This window comes from Rhipicephalus microplus, unplaced genomic scaffold (assembly GCF_043290135.1).
Source record: "Rhipicephalus microplus isolate Deutch F79 unplaced genomic scaffold, USDA_Rmic scaffold_14, whole genome shotgun sequence".
In the NCBI taxonomy this organism is placed as follows: domain Eukaryota; kingdom Metazoa; phylum Arthropoda; class Arachnida; order Ixodida; family Ixodidae; genus Rhipicephalus; species Rhipicephalus microplus.
In genome coordinates this window covers 35,665,639-35,684,200 of record NW_027464587.1, presented here as the reverse complement: position 1 = coordinate 35,684,200, position 18,562 = coordinate 35,665,639, and the positions used below count along the sequence as shown (strand labels likewise).

At 47.5% G+C, this 18,562-nt stretch overlaps 1 protein-coding gene across 1 annotated transcript; it reads left to right on the top strand.

Moving 5' to 3' along the window:
- The first annotated feature begins 620 nt into the window (after nucleotides 1-620).
- LOC142784439 (uncharacterized) lies at nucleotides 621-1,776 on the top strand. Its single transcript, XM_075882804.1, has one exon. The coding sequence runs from the start codon at nucleotides 718-720 to the stop codon at nucleotides 1,663-1,665; it is 948 nt and encodes a 315-aa protein (XP_075738919.1). The 5' UTR covers nucleotides 621-717; the 3' UTR covers nucleotides 1,666-1,776.
- Nucleotides 1,777-18,562: the final 16,786 nt, after the last annotated feature.

Genomic DNA, 18,562 nt, shown 5'->3' with positions numbered 1-18,562 from the left:
GGGCCAAATGGACGTAATATTTTTACACTTTTAAAATACTTTTGATGTAGTTCCTCATGAAAAATTAATTTACAAGTTACATCTCCTTGCACTTACTAGCTTCATCCTGTCGCGGATATCCTGTCGTGGATAGCTGCTTACTTAAAGCATTGTGAACAGCGTGTTGCAGTTGATAGCAATATGATTCTTCCTCGGTGATCTCTGTTGTCCCCCAAGGTAGTGTGCCTGGCCCTCTATTATTTTTTCATTTATTTTAGCGACATGGTGAATGTCATACAAGCTCCTGTGAATATTCGTCTCTTTGCAGATTACTTCGTTCTTTTTATTGAGATTAATACAGTTAAAGATGAGTTGTTGCTTACTTCAGTATTACGTGGTATTGCTTAGATGGAGCGATGAATGGGGCATGAAATTGAACTGTTCCAAGTCTGTGCTCCTGCGTATAACTAGAAAAGCAGTACCGCAGAAATTTTTATATTGTATTGGCAAACATCCTGTTGCATCCTGTATATAGTACCTCATAGTTTCGGTTTCTGTGTTTGAGTTGGCAACACTGGGTCCTTGTGATTGTATATATTTGTGGAACGTCTCATAAAAAAGAGAGTATGCAACCGCTACCCGTGAGTGCGAGACACGTCACTCGTTCACTACAATGGCGACGAGTGTGTGAACCCCGTCTGAGATAGTTCCCGGGGGATAACCAGCCACGCCCCCCTGATGGCTTTCGCTGGCATCGCCCCACCGGATCCGTTCCTTCCGACACTGGGTTGTCCCGTGCAGCCATGGTTCCGATGGCACGACATGTTCAAGGTCTATCTGCTGGCGTCCGGTGCTTCAGAGTTCTCCCCACTGCGACGCAAGGCTCTTCTACTACATTCCTTGGGACCCGAAGGCCAACGTATCTTCAATACTCTGTCTATTTCGCAGGCGGCCGAAAAGACTGAGGAGGAAGGGACCAGAGCTACACCCGACATGTATGACTCCGCGGTAGCGGCACTGGCTAAGCACTTCGATGCCACCTGCAACCTGGTCGTCGAGTGCCACCGATTTCACCGTCGAATTCAGTTCCCAGGTGAGTCTATTCAAGAATACGAGACCGCGCTAACAGAGCTTGCCACGATGTGCTCATTAATGTCGCAAGAAGAGTCACTACGTGACCAGTTTGTTGCCGGTCTGTCTTCGCATCGTATTCGGGAACGTCTTTTGTTAGAAGGGTCTTCGCTTTCGTTCAACAAGGCAGTTGCTCTCGTGAGTAAAATCGAGCAGGCAGCAGTGGAAATGAAGGAATTTTCCGTCTCTGTGCAACCAGTATCCGCGCAGTCTGGCACAAAAGGCGGTTCATCGTTGCAGTCACCGAATTCACTGCCGCGTGCTCGCACTTTCAGTCAACACGATAAGGCAGCTACATCGGGGAACCCCCTCCATCTCGAACGCGCACTCCATCGAACTCGCAGCAACACGCGAATTCTTCGTATTGCTTCAGCTGTGGTTCTAAACAGCATCGCGCTTCTTGGAAATGCCGCCCAGCTAAAGGAAAAAAATGCTTCTTTTGTGGCCGTATCGCACATTTTGAAAACGTTTGCAACCAGAAGCGGTCGCAAGCAGCTGTCCACGAGGTTTCAGTACATAGCCCGTTGCAGGATGGAACCGTCGAGGTTCTTGTAGTTCAACAGCCTGTTGCATCTGGAATACACATTAACATTCAAATCGGGCAGGTCGCTATGAAGCTGTTAGTCGATTCTGGCTCTTCCGTTTCCATTCTTTCAGGCAAGTTGTTTGACCAACATTTTTCTGGTGTGCCGCTTCTTCCTGTTCTTAGTGGTACGCTTCTGGATTATTCCAAAAGACCAATTTCGGTTCGAGGCTGCTTCTTTTCTGAGGTCTTTTTTGAGAATCACAGCGCACCGCTTTTGTTTTATGTCGTCGAACGGGGTACTTCTCTCGTTGGCTTGGATAGTATTAAGGCCTTGAAGCTGTCTATTGAAGGATTTCAGCTGCAGCGTATTCAAACCAGCATGGTACCGAACGCCGAAGTAGCTCCGACATGTCCAATAAAGCCATCCATGCAGCTGCCATTAGCACTTCAGCAAAAGTTTTGCTCGCTATTCACAAATGAGCTAGGCCTTGCAAAAGGTTTTGTTCACAAGATTAAGACACGTGCGGGTCTTCAGCCAGTAGCATCAAAACTTCGCTGGCTTCCTTTCATTTACGACCACGCGTGTCTTCCGAACTGCAGCGCCTGGAAAGCTTGGACATCATTGAACGTATCGATGCGTCAGAGTGGGTGTCCCCTAGTTTAGTCATTGAGAAGAAAATGGAAGTATCAGGCTTTGTGTAGATTTACGCGAACCTAACAAGGTCATCGTTCCGAACAGCTTTCCGCTGCCTCATATGGATGAGTTGCTACAAGCCTTGGTGGGTGCCACGCACTTTTCCAAACTCGACTTAGCGTCTGCCGACAACCAAGTTCCGTTGGATCCTGAGAGCAGGGACTTGACAGCTTTTATAACACATGAAGGGCTGTACCGGTTCAAACGCGTTTGTTTTGGGCTAGCCTCAGCAACAGCTGCTTTTCAGAGTATGATGTCCCGAATCCTTCGCAATTTTGCGGGTGTCCTCTTTTACATCAACGATGTAATTATTTTTGGTAAATCAGCTGAGGAGCACCTCAAGAACTTGTAGGCAGTGTTGCAGCGTATCAAAGACGCAGGTCTGAAGCTCAACAGCAAATGTGTTTGGAGTTCAGGAGCTCAAATTCTTGGGCCACAAGGTGACACCTTGCGGTATTTCGCCACTGTCAGGGAAAGTAGACGCAATTGTGGAAACCCTAGTTCCAAGAAATGCCGCTGAACTCCGCTCCTTTCTTGGGTTGGTGGAATACTACGCCTAGTTTGCGCCACACTTGGCCGAGATGGTAGAACCAATGAGGGCTCTTCTTAGAAAAGGCGAAACCTTCTCCTGGTCTGTTGAGGTGGATAACAGTTTCAGCACGGTAAAGGAGGTATTATTGTCAGATCTTGTCTTGCACATGTTTGATCCTGCGCTTCCAATTATCATTTCCACCGATGCATTCGAATGTGGTCTTGGAGCAGTCCTTCAGCAGCACGCCGATAATAAGCTTCGTGCTGTTGCTTCTGCATCACGCACGCTATCTCCGGCTGAAAGAAAGTACGCAGTTGGCGAGAAGGAAGCACTTGCATGCATTTGGGCATGCGAGCATTGGAATGCATACCTGTGGGGACGGAGCTTCACTCTCCGAACAGACCACCAGGCCCTCGTTTCGCTTCTGTCTTCGCAGGGCTCAGGCCGACGCCCACTTGAAATTGCACGTTGGTGCACAAGGCTACTACGTTACAATTTCACGGTGGAGTACCAGAAAGGCTCATCTAACAGAGTAGCCGATGCCCTTTCGCGGTTACCCGTTCATATGGCAGATGGATGGCTGACATTTGAGGAGGAAGTTGTTTCCATGGTTCAACTAAGTTGCCTGACCAAAGAGCAGTTTGAACAAGTGGTTCTTGCTGACGCCACTCTTCAAAAGGTGAAGGTGTTTGTAAATGGGTCTTGGCCGTCACACAGAGACTTTCCGGAAGGTCTGGAACCATATTTCAGAGTTCGAGACGAATTGTCAGTGGTGAGTGAATTGTTGTTGCGTGCAGAGAGGCTTGTAGTTCCATCATCTCTCGTGGCTCAACTTGTGGCAACAGCACATGAAACTCACCAGGGCATCGGACGCACCAAAGCCAGACTTAGAGAGCAATTTTGGTGGCCCCGCATGGACAGTCACGTGGAAGAAGCAGTCCACAATTGTAGCATCTGTCAAGCAGCAGATAAATCGGCAAAGACGTCGCCTACCCCGCAGCAACCTGTCGAGCTACCAGAGAGACCATGGCAGAAACTTGCAATGGATATCGTTGGTCCCCTGGAGAGGGCGCCTCCGGATTGCAGATTTGTGCTGACACTCGTAGATTACTTCTCGAAATGGCCAGAAGTACAGTTTTCAAGGGAAATTTCTACAAGAACCGTGACCGAGTTCCTGCTCAACGTATTTGCACGGGAAGGCTATCCTGAAGCGATAGTCTGTGATAATGGGCCCGAATTCACGTCAAAGGAATTCGTCAACTTCCTACAAGAACGAGCGATCCGCCTGTCGCACTCATCTGTTTATTACCCGCAGGCAAACGGACAGATTGAGCAGTTCAACCGCACGTTCAAGACTTACCTGCAACTGGCCCGTCTAGAACAACGTCCGCTGCGAACTGCTGTACGGGATTACCTCGCTGCATACAGGTGTACACCACACGCCACAACAGGAGTGGCCCCTGCGGTACTTTTACATGGAAGGCTGCCAAGAACGAAGCTTGACATCTTCGGCTTATCGCTCGAGTCCTTCGCAAAGGCACCCTACCAGGAGCTGGCCAAGCTTCGGCAACGTGTCAAGCGCAGCCAAGAGCACAGCAAAGCCTACACCGACAGGATGCGAGCAGCTAAACCGACAACAGTGGCAGTAGAAGACATGGTGCGGGTGAAGAAACCATCGGTTTCATTCAAAGGTGACATCTCTTTCTCGAAGCCAAGGAAAGTCATTGAGCAATGCGGCCCAGCATCCTTCATTCTCGACGACGGCAAAACATGGAACACGGCAAAGCTATGCAAGGTGCCTGCTAGGCGCCCTGGCGACAATGGCCTTCAGCAACATTCAGCAGGGCATGAATATTCGTTCCATCACGATCCCGTTGACGCGACGCTTCTCGCTGCAACATGGCAGCCAGCGTCCGCCGAGGCAAGTGCTCCCGCAGCGAAACCTGTGCCTAGTGCAGACTACAATTCTAGCTTGCCAACGAGACCAGCTGCCGGACAGTTTCCTGCGTCAGAAACTGTTTCAAGCCCGCCCGTGAACACTACAGAAAAACCTGTGGTGTCGTGCCCAACTGGTCGTCGCATTCAGCCGCACCGAGAGAGACGGCGACTGGACAGATATGGTTATAAAGTGTGAATGTGTAAATATTTCTTAGTTGGTGTACCTGTTACCTAATGTATTCAATATTTTTGGCATTTGTATAGATAATTTTGTGTGTATATATTGATGTGTATTTCTTGTTGTGTATTTCTCGTTCCACATATAAACTGTGCGCGATTAACCTATACTAACGTACTAACACCTTCCCAAAATCAAAAAAATAAATGAAGGAGGGAAAAAGTTGTATCCTGTATATAGCACCTGTAGTTTCGGTTTCTGTGTTTGAGTTGGCAACACTGGGTCGTTGTGATTGTATATATTTGTGGAACGTCTTATAAAAAACAGGAGTATGCAACCGCTACCCGTGAGTGCGAGTCACGTCGCTCGTTCACTACACATCCCTTGACGGAAGTTATTGAGTACAAATATCTTTGAGTTACCATTACTAACAATCGAAATCGGAGCACCCACATTTCTAACATTGGCTCTTAAGCTTTAAAACATTATGCCTTCTTCGCCAAAAGCTTAAGCATGCATTGCATAACGTCAAAACTTTAGAAAATACGACTCTCATTAGACCCAAATAAGAATACGCCTGCATCATTTAGGATCCCTTCGCCAAAACCAGCATTGATGCTCTCGAAAAAACACAAAGAAAAGACATGCGATTAACTTTTTCTAAATACAGCCGTAATGACTTCGTTACTGAACATTTTTACACTCCGACAAATTTCGAACTCTACAAATGAAGCGTAAGATTTCCTGGCTAAAGTTGCTTCATTCTTTCTTCAATGGTAAATTTTTTGTTGATGCCGAACCTTACACGACAACCCTTTCTGAGACTAGGAAAACTCATCATTCACACTACCTCACACTCTGCTTATCTTGCCAGAACTGAACTGTTTAGGCAATTTTTCTTTCCCCAGACTATTGTAGAGTGGAACCTAATACCTTTTCTTTATCTGGACTCGCTTGAGTCAACAAAGAACTACATCCTCACTGTTTCCTAATTGTTTTATAATTATAGTTGCTTCTTAGCCATTTTTGTTCAAGACTTTTAATTGTGCGTAGTACGTTTATTTAATTCGTACTTTGCCACTCCTGCTTGGGCCAAATGGCCTGCAATATGTTGTAAAAAATAAATAAAATAAAATACGCACGCTGCTTTCTTGGTATTTTATTGGCCTCGGCTAGCGCAAATTATTATGTACAGTGCATATCACGAAAATTTAAAGGAAACAACAGAAAGGGTAAGAATGGCCATACGACCACAATACTGTTAGTTCATTTTCACTTTTGAGGCAGCGAGCATGGCTCATCAAGAGCAAAGCTTGAGGTAAATTTTGACGATTAAATGAAAAGAAATGCCAGGTAAAGATATATTCCCCCACAAGTGTCTGGATTAAAGACGTACTTTAGAAAATGCTCTGCCAATGCCTCGGTACGATGAAAGTTACAAATACCCCGATCCTGTTTTAGTAGTTATATAGCTGCCTTAATGAAAATCCGGGATACTTAGAAATGTCAAAGTGTACTATTTGAACCAGTTTAGAAATAGCTCAAGGATAGAAATTACTGAAGTGTCTAGACTTATGAATTAGAGAGGCGAATTTACATATATATATATATATATATATATATATATATATATATATATATATTGAGAGAGAGAGAAAGGAGCTAACTGGTCACTCATGTGTAGGGTTTGTTATTATCATCTACAGAGATCGCTGAACGTCAGTATAGAATGATTCGGTGAGATGTTTGCGCTGCTTCAAGCCTTACCATACGCAATGAATACATTTTCATGAGAATTGCAACTTGAGCGAGTCGGTACGGATTCATCTTCGTTTTTACAGTGCACTGGAAAACGAGGACTAGAAGAAAAGTGAGGCGCACAACATGGGCGCTGACTCGCATCTGACTTTATTAAGAAAGAACATGCATGTATAAAGGTGAAAAAATGAACAGAAAACTGATAATCATTGATATCAACATGTGCAGGTGGCGCTTTGGTATCAGAAGTCTGCATCACTTAGCGCAATAGCGGGTACGCTGATACAATTGTTGCCTTTCCTTTGGATGTGCATCGCTTCGATGATCTCTCTTGCTAACTGTTGTGCATGACGTGACAGTATTTTTGTGTCGGCAAAGAACGGAATGCAACCACACTGTTCACAATGGGTGGCGATTAAAGAAGATTTGGTGTCTCATATTGATCGTTCCTGCTCCCTTAGACAGAGATTGATACATTACCCACTCTGTTCAATGTATGATTTTCCGCATGACAGTGGAATCAGGTAGACGTTGGTCATTATGCATTGAATGTACTAAAAAGTCTGATGCCGCACACGCTGTGAACCATCCCATTTTCGCTGACTTATGTGTTAGTGTTTCTTACTGTTGGGCGCATGGATTCCAGATTTTGTGGGAAGGAAAAAACTACGTCGACGCCGTAGCGTAGGGCCACGTTTTTCAAACCGTGAGCCACAGGATGAGCATACGGAATGACCGTGTACTTTCTTGCTCTCGTAGCGCTTTCTTTGTCGCCTCCCGCCTGTGAACGATTTGCCTTCAAAAGTTTGCGTATCTTTTCGCAGGCTTGCGCAATGTTAGATTCCGGAAAACCTGCAGGCTTAAGTCATTCCACCTGTTCGCTGAAGCTAATCTCTAGCCCGTCCGTAAAACTCAACCTTCTACCAACTCCCTCTGTCTCCAGAGTGAAGCTCTCTCAGCTGCGTAGCTGCTGCTGCTACAGAAGGAAGTGGGAGGCTGGTTGTATGGTGTCCGTCTTGTTTTGTCGTGGCTGCTGCTGCTTGTCATGGATGAAGACCAGCACCTTTCGATACGTTGCAACAACTGGACTTTATGTACAGGACCTCATGTACAAATTTACAAGACTCTTCATCGTTGGGGCCGTCGCTTGTTTCCTCGGTGAAGTCGATAGAGCAAAGCACTGTTTGCTGCGAACAGAGCCCGAAGGTCTTGTAAAATCGTACATAAGGTCCTATACATTAGGTCGAGCTGTTGCAACGTATCGAAAGACGCTGGTCTTCCTCCTTGACAAGCAGCAGCAGACACAAGACAAGACTGACACCATACAACCAACCTTCCACTCCCTTCTGTAGCAACATCAGCTACACAGCTGAAAGAGCTCTGCTCTAGGGAACAGAGGGAGTGGTTAGAAGATCGAGTTTTACTGGCGCATTCTGACAAGATCGAGACGATGACGACAAGGAAGGCTCTGCGTACCAATGAGTTTATTGTGTTGCGGAGAACACGTAAGACGAAAGCCAGAACATCGGCTTGTCCAACGAAGAAGCGAGCCACCGAGCGAAGGAAGCTGCGGTGCGGCAGCCATCGAACCGAGGAAGTCAGCAGTCCAGCAGCTGTCATCCCAATTCATTGGTCCAGCGACAACCCAGGCGACATCGGGTGATGTCGAGCGTCTGACAGCTTGCAAGGCGAGAGGGCACCGAGCAGCAGCATCACAAAAACTGAGTCTTCTGGTGTTCTTACATCTCAGGGGTGCCGCTGCCTTTCTTGAGTCTTAAGGTACCCTACGGACGCGAGGTTCGCCCACGTAAACCCGGACTGGTGCGCGCGGGGCATGAGTCCCGAGTAGAGAGACGACAACGAAGTGGCAAACCGGGAGAGGGTGGTGCGCGGGAGAGTCGAGAGATGACCATTTCGGAAATGTCACGCCGGGGCACAGGCCATAGGAATTACGGTTGGAGATAGAGAGACTATCGCAGATGATGGGCTGAAGCTCTCAATTGAGTGAACCTGAGTTCGGCAGGTGGGATCCGTGTAGCGAACTCAGATGCTATTCGAAAGTCCTCACAGGGGTGTTACACGAATTTCCAACAGAGGCTGAAGCCCCGGTGTGGTTTGAGTCCGTGGAGAGGGCCCTAGAAGCGTAAGAGGTACTGGAGGAGTTTTCTGGACGTTTGGTTTTCCCGTTGGTAGCGGAGAGAGTCCCATTTTTTTCCACGTGGCTAAGCCCAACAGAGCATAAAGATTATCAAGTAATCAAGCAAACGGGGCTTGATGAGCTCAAACTTTCGGCAGGACAAATCTGTAAACATTTTTGTGGTCAGGGAAGCGTGCGAACGAAGGGTGGAGGCCTTTTTCGACAGGTTTAGAAAGCTACCTCCACTTTTACCTCTAGGCAAGAGGGGTGTCGACGTTCGAGGGCCTGGTTAAGCTTTTAGTTGCCGACCAACTAAAGAAAGATTTGTCGGAGGAGGCCCTGCGGTATGTGGTACTTCAAAAAGAGAGAAAGTGGATGAGCGCCCCAGAGATGTCCGCGTTGCTGCGAACGTTTGAAGAAGCACAGGGGGCGAACAGCGCCACGCGGCAGGCGAAGCAAAATGTGGTAGAATCGCAAAGCACGAGCAGTGCTGGATCCGACAATGAGACAGCGAGGTGCCGCCGTGACAAAAAAAAACGCCTGGGAGCGGAATACAAACCTAAGTCCAGGACCTGCTACAGTTGCGGTAGCACAGGGCGCCAAAAGTGGAATTGCCCGCACCGACAGGAGTAGCAAACACCAGATGGGTCGGGTGCAGGAGTGAGAGCGCAGCGGCGCTCGATTCTTTGGGAGAGCCGGTGTTAGCGCACAGAGACCTTATCGCTATGTCACTCCACTGTAAAAATATGCATATAGGAGCGGTGTTAGACACGAGGGCGGAGATCACTGTGGTGCGGGAGAGCGTGATTCTAGCGAAGATGGTGAAGCTGCAAAGCTCTGTTAACTTAACGGTGCGGTGATACAGGGAATGCGAAGCTCGCGGTGACGATGTCTAGTGAAAGCGGCGTTAGCGCTGACCTAAAGAGAACGGTTCCCGTCCTTTACTTGTTAACTCACCAGCTGATCGCACGGTCGGATTGCCTGCTGTCAGAAAAAGCGAGGAAGTTGCTGAAGAAAGAGTGGGCTTCTGAGAGCATGCCGAAAGACGCTAAGAAGACAGACATCAAACAGCTGATGGTAAAAAATGGCCCTTTAAACACGGGTAAAGTGCGGCAGTTAGAAGCTGAGAGCTCTGAAAGCCAGAGAGTAACCGTAGCTGTAAGGGGTATGATCCCCATGTTGTCTTGAGGAGCAGGGACGACGACAGTGCTAAGGGCACCACTGCGTCGCCCGATGCTACACAGGCGGTGGGCAAGACGTACAGGCGCACCCGAAGAAGGGCACGAAAAGGAGCATGCCGAGGTAAAACCACAGATAGACGAAGAGGACACGGGAGGCACTGTTGAGCTAAAGCCCCTTTGTGTTGAGCGACACCGCGAGCGATTGCGCGTAACACGGGTGCCGGCAGAGCCTTGAGAGCTGTTGAGCGCGAGTGAATTGTACCTTTGTTGTCTAAAAGTTAAGTCACTTGGCGTATTGTTAGAGCAAGGCGTGGAAGTCATCAATGCTATTTATGAACCACGACCAGCACCAACGTGTGCGGCGTATACTTGCCCGGCTTCTGATCAGTCGGTCCATGCCGAAGAGACCATGACCGAGTCCGCAAGATATTTAGTGAGCATGGGGTACCGTTCGGCGGCCAGCCCAGTGCGACTTCGGTGCAGCAACCAGAGGTTCTTAAAGGAAGGAGGTTAACCCGAAAGAGCTTGTATACATGAGAAGCGTAAAGGCGAAAGTGGGAAAACTTCTCGAGTGGGAACAGTGTTGCGTGGAGAATCATCTGGAGAGCTATTTAAACCGTGTTGTGGGTTCCCCTTGTCGGGCGCCTGACTGTGAGGAGCTTGCGGTGGTCAAGAAGTAGAATATGCCAACCACAAGGACGCAGCTGATGAATTTCAGGGATCGTGTGGACACAACCTAAGGTGCGAGCTAAATTACGCGGAGGTTGCTACGCCGTTGTTCAAGCTAACGGGAGAGTGGGTTGTGGACAACATTACGTGGGCGGATGAGGTGCATCGGTGGCGCGGAGCCACACTGTGTATGGCAGTACCATTGGCAAGAGTAGATCACGAAAAGCCATATTGGCTCGTCGTACACTTGTCCATGGCCACCTCTGACGTCTACCTATCGCGGCGGGTGAAGAGCAATGCTCAGGTGTCGATCGCGTTTGCACGACACGGGTATTCTCCAACTCAACGCCGCGAGTCCTTGTCAACCAGTTGGAATTCCGAAACGTTAGGTTTCTCGCTCTTCAGCGCAACGATGACCATGGTCTGTGGCCGTCACCCACTAATGTTGCCAACGCACGCACACCGTCGAGAGCACCTCATCGGTGCTCGGGAAATAGCAGCGTGGCCTCATGGGCTGTTGAAACACCAGAGGACTAAGCACGTGCACTCTAAGGCAGAACTACCCGAAAAAGGAGTAATGAAGCCCAATGGGCTCGCGTGATGAACGGATATACCGTTAAGGAGCAACCACAGAGGGAAGCGTGCCGCGTGCAAACCACTTTGTCTCCAAACGCGCTCCAAAGGGGTGAACCGCCCGGAAAATGCAGGCAGCGCGCAAAGCGTTGTAGAGGTCACTAGCCATCCTCCTCCTCTCCTGGCTCAATCTTTCCCTGTATTTTGCTGGTGACGGTTCGCGTCACGTCGCGCTCGGAGTGCTCGACCACGGCCGCTTGGATTCGACGATCTTGGAATTACGACGTGGTGCTTATTTGTATGCTTGGATGAACGTGCGCTGCTGCTTTACGTTTCGCCGCACCCATGAAGTCTGGAGTAGGTCTCGACACGTCACCACGCCACGCTGTATATCTCTGGCTTAAAGATAGTCGCAACCAACACATTACAGGAACAGTTGGGAAGGCCAACATGGCGGCCGAGAAGACAGCAGGCCTATCGGATACATTACTTCAGTCCGATCGAGGGCGCAACTCAGCACCGGATTTTTTTGCAACTAGGGGATCATTCTTTACTCTACTCTACATGTCGCGTGTGCAATACGGATCGCGCTTGCCGGCAACGGGCTCGGTCGTGTTGTATATCGCACACATGAAATGCACCGCGAAGGTCAGCTTGGGCGTTCGCCTGTGCTTTGCGACCGCCTGGAAATTCGCCGTCATTGCCGTCGGCCTCCCGTACACTCGCTCATCGAGTGCTCGCCTGTCTTCGCCGCCGCGATGAGCTCCGGGCTGACGATATTGGGCTGAGTCCTCGTCGCTGTGTTGGAAGTCGTCGAAAACACGTTGCGAGTTCTCGTAAAGAGCTTGGTTGTAGTATGTCGCGCGCTGTAAGCGCACCAGCACGGGCTGGCGGGGCTTTCGCTAGTGTCGGAACTCACTGAATGTCGGTCGCCATTACAGTCGGTCGCAAGCAGCTCGGCCCCGTTCGCCGGCCGCGGAGGCAGACTCGCGTTTGCGCGCTGCAATCGCTCAAGTCTGTGGAAAAGGGCCGCATTACCGTGGATTTCTTCGGCGCTAGCTCCAAACCAGCTCGGCGCTGTTCGTGGCGGGGGCCAAGCGTACACTCATTTTCCTGATCGAAGTTCGCTGGCGGCAGACACTCCGCGTGCAACGCCGTGTTTAGTCTCGCGTTCGCTTGCTCGAGCTAAACGACGTCGCTCGCTTAGAACTCGAGGACTTGTTAGCGGGGCGGAGGTTCGCGGAGTTTTGGCTGCAGCCGCCGCTCCTAAGCTTTTGCGCTACGGGGATTGAAATGAGTCTTTGACGACGTGTGACATCACGTTGAAATTATGAGCATGTCATATCTCAAGTATGTTTTCATTTCACCTTGCACGTATTTCTCATATGCATTCGTATTCATCCTCTTTCACGTGTGACTCACTATTTTACATACTTATTGAGCAGCCGTGGGAACACACCGTGCTCGGCGATGCCTGTCATCCATCTCATTCATCAGAGCAGCTTCAAAAGGACTGTACGAGATGTGAAGGTAAAGTTGTTTGTGTGTCATATTTTACGTGCATGTTTTTTTATTAACTTGCACGTACTTGTCATATGCGTGCATCTTCATCTTCTGTCCCGTGTGTCTAATAATCTTTACAATCTGATTGTACGTACAGCCATGGCAACTCAAGAGGCAGAAGGCTGCGTGCGCTGGCCTCTGCAATGCCTGTCATATATCGCTTCCGCCGGAGGAGCTCCACAAGGAGTGAACAAGATGTGACACCGAGACCGGACTTGTACACTTCACCATAAAATCACCTAAAAGGATGGAGAAACGTCATGTGCATGTAGGAAAATGAAAGATTTCGATCTCTCACCTTTGTGTTTCGTTGTTGCCGTGACGGCGAAAGCAGTTACACATAGGTGGCTAACTACTTTTTCACGTGTTCTTTTCTGCGCTATTTGTTGCTCACTGCATAGAAAAACAGGCGAAAAAATTATTAGGCATGACGGAAAATAAATAAAACAATGTTTGAACTGGGGACAAAAAGTCCATCTGATTGGAGTATTTGAGTGGATTAACCGTTTATCCGGCGAGGTGCAAATGTAAGGACTAACAGTTGCCCGATACGGCGTAAATGAAGGAATTAACAGTTTCCATATAAGCTGCAAATGGGAGGATTATATGTTAGTCCTTTGAGGTGAATTATGGGACTAACAGTTACTCACTAGGGAGTGAATGTGAGAACTAAATGTTAGTCCCTTCAGCTCGCCTTTGGGGACTTACTATTAGACCTATTGCCGTTAGTCCTTAAAGAGGGTAATGATTGGGGCAGCCCCATTAGTCCTCAAATAACGAACCACAAACCCTTTTAACACCCTTTTGCCTCAGAGTGTCGTGGACACTCTTTTAGTTAAGAGTGACGTGCGCGAACCTTGAGGCACTTGAACAGCACTATGTGTTGGAATGTGTGTGGGCTTCAGCGAAGTGCTTTAGGGGCGAAGCTCCTTAGGGCGTGGGCTGTGCGTCCCCTGTATGTAGCCGCCTCTAGTTTAGTTCTTGCAGTGTTCACTAGATGGTGGTACCGTCTCCTGTATGTAGCCACCTCTCGTTTAGTTCTTGTAGTGTTTACTAGATGGTGGTACTTGTGATGATGAAAAGATGCAAGATGTTATAAACTAGAAAGCGGTACTTGTGGTTAATGAAAGACGCGAGATCTTATAAAATAGGAATGATGTCACATATGGCGCGTGTCATTGGTTGAAGGCAATCGTTCGATTCAGTGCGGCGACGTACGCTAGAGGGAGCGATGTAATAAAATCGAGTGGGCAAAATGTACAGAGGATTCATGGTTTACCAGGTTTACCTCCGGAGTTTCGCCCACTCATCATCATTCACTTCGTGGATATGGCGGCACTTTTTTGTGTATGTGTATGACTAGAAGCGTGCAGGAGTTTGGTTGTTCTTTCATTTGTTTGTTTTATCGATTGCACTTGTGTACTCAGTGACGTTGTATCGTTTTTCTTTTTTGTTTGCTTTCTGGTGGCACCCGTTCGGTGGGGTCCCAAGGATTAAGCAAAAAGAATACTGCGCGTGTTGCAGAAACGCCTCTGGCGTATAGGAAACAGCGAAGTGCGGCTACAGGGCTTGGGGACGTTCGGCGCCATCCCTTTATGTGGTTGTTATTCGCGTAGCTGCTTTTGAACGCTTCCGCGAGTCTTGGAAGGGCATGTAAGATTTGGCATCACAGGCAAGGGGGTGAGTCTTCTTTGTCCCAAAAGTGTGCGCTTTCTAAAGAGCCGATTCTTGAGAAACGAGAATCCCGGCATAAGGACGCCCGTTCTAGTATAGAAACGTGGTGTGGCAATAGAGCCCCATCCCCCCTCACAGTTTCCCGTGATCATTCGAAGGGGGGGGGGGGGCAGTCTGTTTTCGCTTTTAACGACCAGCGAGATGGCCTCTGACCAGCGGGGTGCCGGCATGTGGCGTGAAGACGTCCGGCGTGTTTACACCCATAGTTCTTTAATAGAGTCCGCGAGGTGGCTGCCGCGCAGGACCATGTATACCATTTGGCAGTAATGGCATGGACCCGCTAACGAACCAGCTTCTCCTGGGTAACATGAGTGGGGCAACCATATGGCGCCACCATCGTGTGCGTTCGCACAGTTCGCGGAACCTCTTTTGTAGGCCGTCCCTTTCGGCTCCCTCTCTCGGACTAGGAGCTCAAATGCTTGAATAGGAAAGTGAGAAAAGAGGACCGCAATAAGCGTGTTAGGCTGTCCAGTAAACGCACCTAATTGTCTTGGTTGCCTGTGAGGATAACGGGGAGGGGCAACCTAGAGGTTGAAACCTGGCTCCCGACTCCTCACGGGCGTTCTGGTCGCAGCAAACAGTGCTCGGCACTATCGGCTCTGCCGAAGCAACATGCAAGGATTCTAACAATGAAAATCCTTGTAGATTTATACATAAGGTCCTGTACAAAAAGCCAAGTTATTGCAAAGTATCGAAAGACGCTGCTCTGCCTCCTTGTTAAGCAGCAGCAGCCACGACAATACAAGAAGGACACCATGCAACCAACTTTCCACTCCCTTCTGTAGCAACAGCAGCTACGTAGCTGAGAGAGCTCTGCTCTAGAGACAGAGGGAGTGGGTAGAAGGTCGAGTTTTACTCCGTTCTTCATAAATTTTAGCAAGGCAGAGCGAAAAGATGACACGGATATGCCCGGTTTTATCATCTTTGAATGGTTTGAAGAGCAATCTAGCAATGGCTTAAGTGAAGGACGATATCGATGTTCTTTCTTAATAAAGGTCAGTTGCGAGTCAGCGGCCATGTTGTGCCCTTACTTTTCTTCTAGTCCTCGTTCTCCAGTGCGCTGTTAAAGCCAAGAATAAAGCTTAAAATAACTCATTCTTAACTTGATATTTTTAGGTTCGTTGTGCTTAGTTCTGGCAGAGATCAGAGACTTTACAAAAAGATGCATACGAGAAATTACATGAAATGGGATTTCGAGTGCCTGTCGATGGGGTACCTCGCTGCAGTTTGCTTGTTTTGCCTGAAAAGCTCAATATAGGGAGCACTACATTTTTTCGCTTAGTCTCCGTACGTAGTGGTGTGACATGGTTCAAAGGTTTCCCATTAACTCACGTAGAGTATCTGCCATCTCTTTAATAAATGTAAAGAGATGGCCTGATAAACAAATCAAGTTTCTTGTGTATCATGGGCATATAGCTGATTATAACATTCATTTTCGTGGGATTGCGTGGTAAATGAATTAAGGCGTACATGGTAGTGCACTGCTATCGATTATTCACTTTAGTTTGTTTCGTTTTTTTCAAATTAAAAGTCTTATAACTGCCTCATCAAACACGAGACAAAAAAAGACAAAAAAAGATGGCAGATCCCACGTATGGTGGGACTCAATAATATGCGAAGCACGAATGAAGAAAGTTGATCTGTCGCTCTAAAATCAGCACAATGTTACGAGGTTGAAGTAAGTGACGCCGTACTTGACCTACGTGTTATGAATATCACGTTTGGATGTGTCTTTTACCTTCGTCATTTATTCATGTCCCGTTATACCAAAATTAGTATATGTAGAGCTAGCGAAACGGCCGCGAGCACTCTATGAGCGTAGTATGTTGTCGTGTTCTTGCATGACACGGTTGTTACGATTATCATGTTTGCACAAGTCATAAAATTTTGTCATCTCTTTACGTCACGTAACACCAAATTTGTTATATGTGTAGCTAGTGAAATGGCCACAAGTGCATCATGAAGGGTCCAATATACTCCAACGTAACGTTGACAAACACGCACGCTAGGCACAGAGACGCTACGTTAGCAAAACGCGAGCACTCTATAGTCTGACGTCAGGTGAAACTAGCGCGACCAGCGTCCATCGGCATGGCCCGACGGCAACCAGTGCGAAATGCAACGTGTTGCATTTCGCGCCGATGCGTTACCCAGACAAACTGCGTCTCCCTCTTCTTGTGATGGAGGGACGCCGGACGTGCTGAAGCGCGCATGCGTCAAAGCAACGCGGCGCGCGCCTGCGAGTATTTGGCAGGACCGGCGCCTGGCGTGGCAACGCCGACGTGACGCTCCGAGCTGACGCTCCGACGTGACGCTTCGACGTGACGCTCCGAACGCTGGCGAGCACGCGCACCACGTCACGTCGAAATGTATTTGCGCCTTGACTGTGGCATATAGTCATGTTCTCACATGACACGCATCTTATTATTATAATGTTTTCAGCAGTCACATACCTTCGACATTCATTGGTGTCACGTAATACCAAATTTGGCGTATGCGAATCTAGCGAAACGGCCACGTGGGCATTATGAGTGTGACATGTGGTAGAGTTGTTACATGACACACATGTCGTGATTATCATGTTCGGATGTGTCATTTACCTATATCGTCGTTCGCGCTGCATAATACCGAGTTTTGTATTATGCAGCGCGCAGCTATTTAAACGGCCGCGAGCGCTTCATGAGCATAGCTTATAATCGTGTTGTGATATGACACACTTCTCATGTTTATCCTGTTTCCATCAATATCATACCTTCGCCATTCATTTACATCCGGTCATACCGAATTTGGTATAAGTGAACCTAGCGAAACGGCTGCCAGTGAATCATAAGGGCGGCATGTAGTCATGTTGTTACATTACACGCATCTCATGATTATCATGTTTGCACTAGTCGCATACCTTTGTCATCCATTCACGTACCATCTTACCAAATTTGGTACACGTGACGATAGCGAAACTGCCGCGAGTGCTTCATAAGCGTAGAATGGAGTCATGTATTACATGACACGCATGTCATGACTTTCATGTTATGGACTGTCGCTTGTGTTCGCCATGCAATCATGTCATACCATACCATATTTGCAACATGCCATGTGAACAAAACCACCGCGAGAACTGCAGGACCAGGAAAAGTAAATCATGACATTTATGACATACAAGTCATGATTTTCATGTTATGACTAGCCAAATATGTTCTAAACGCAGTCATGCTATGCTGCACCACGTTTGGTATCGATACCATGATTGAAATGGTCAGGAGAGATAAAGGTCGTAGGCGGCTAGATAGATAGATATATAGATAGATAGATAGATAGATAGATAGATAGATAGATAGAAAGATAGATAGATAGATAGATAGATAGATAGATAGATAGATAGATAGATAGATAGATAGATAGATAGATAGATAGATAGATAGATAGATAGATAGATAGATAGATAGATAGATAGATAGATAGATAGATAGATAGATAGATAGATAGATAGATAGATAGATAGATAGATAGATAGATAGATAGATAGATAGATAGATAGATAGATAGATAGATAGATAGATAGATAGATAGATAGATAGATAGATAGATAGATAGATAGATAGATAGATAGATAGATACGCTCAAAGTAGCCGAAGTTCGCTAAGAAATGCTTCGCATTTAAAAAATTGGTCATCTCAAAACAACCTATTAAAACCAGAATAAAGGGCACTCGATAAACTACAAAAATAGTTGAAATCACCATCAAACATGCTCATAAATGTGGTTGCATAGAAAGTGTAAACGCGTAGGACTACCTAAAGGATGGGGAACGACAACTCTCAGACAAGCTTCAGCAAAAACCTTCCAACAGATCAAACTCCCGAATTCGAACGTCAGATAACAGCAACCCCTCAATAATCTCTGCCGAGACGAGAAAATTACCGGCAAACTGGTAAAAGCAATGTTACCGGTCCATTCTGTTACTGGTTGATT

What these genes read in the sequence shown, in the direction of transcription:
- LOC142784439 (XM_075882804.1), top strand. Translation starts at nt 718, where the DNA reads ATGGCTTTCGCTGGCATCGCCCCACCGGATCCGTTCCTTCCGACACTG.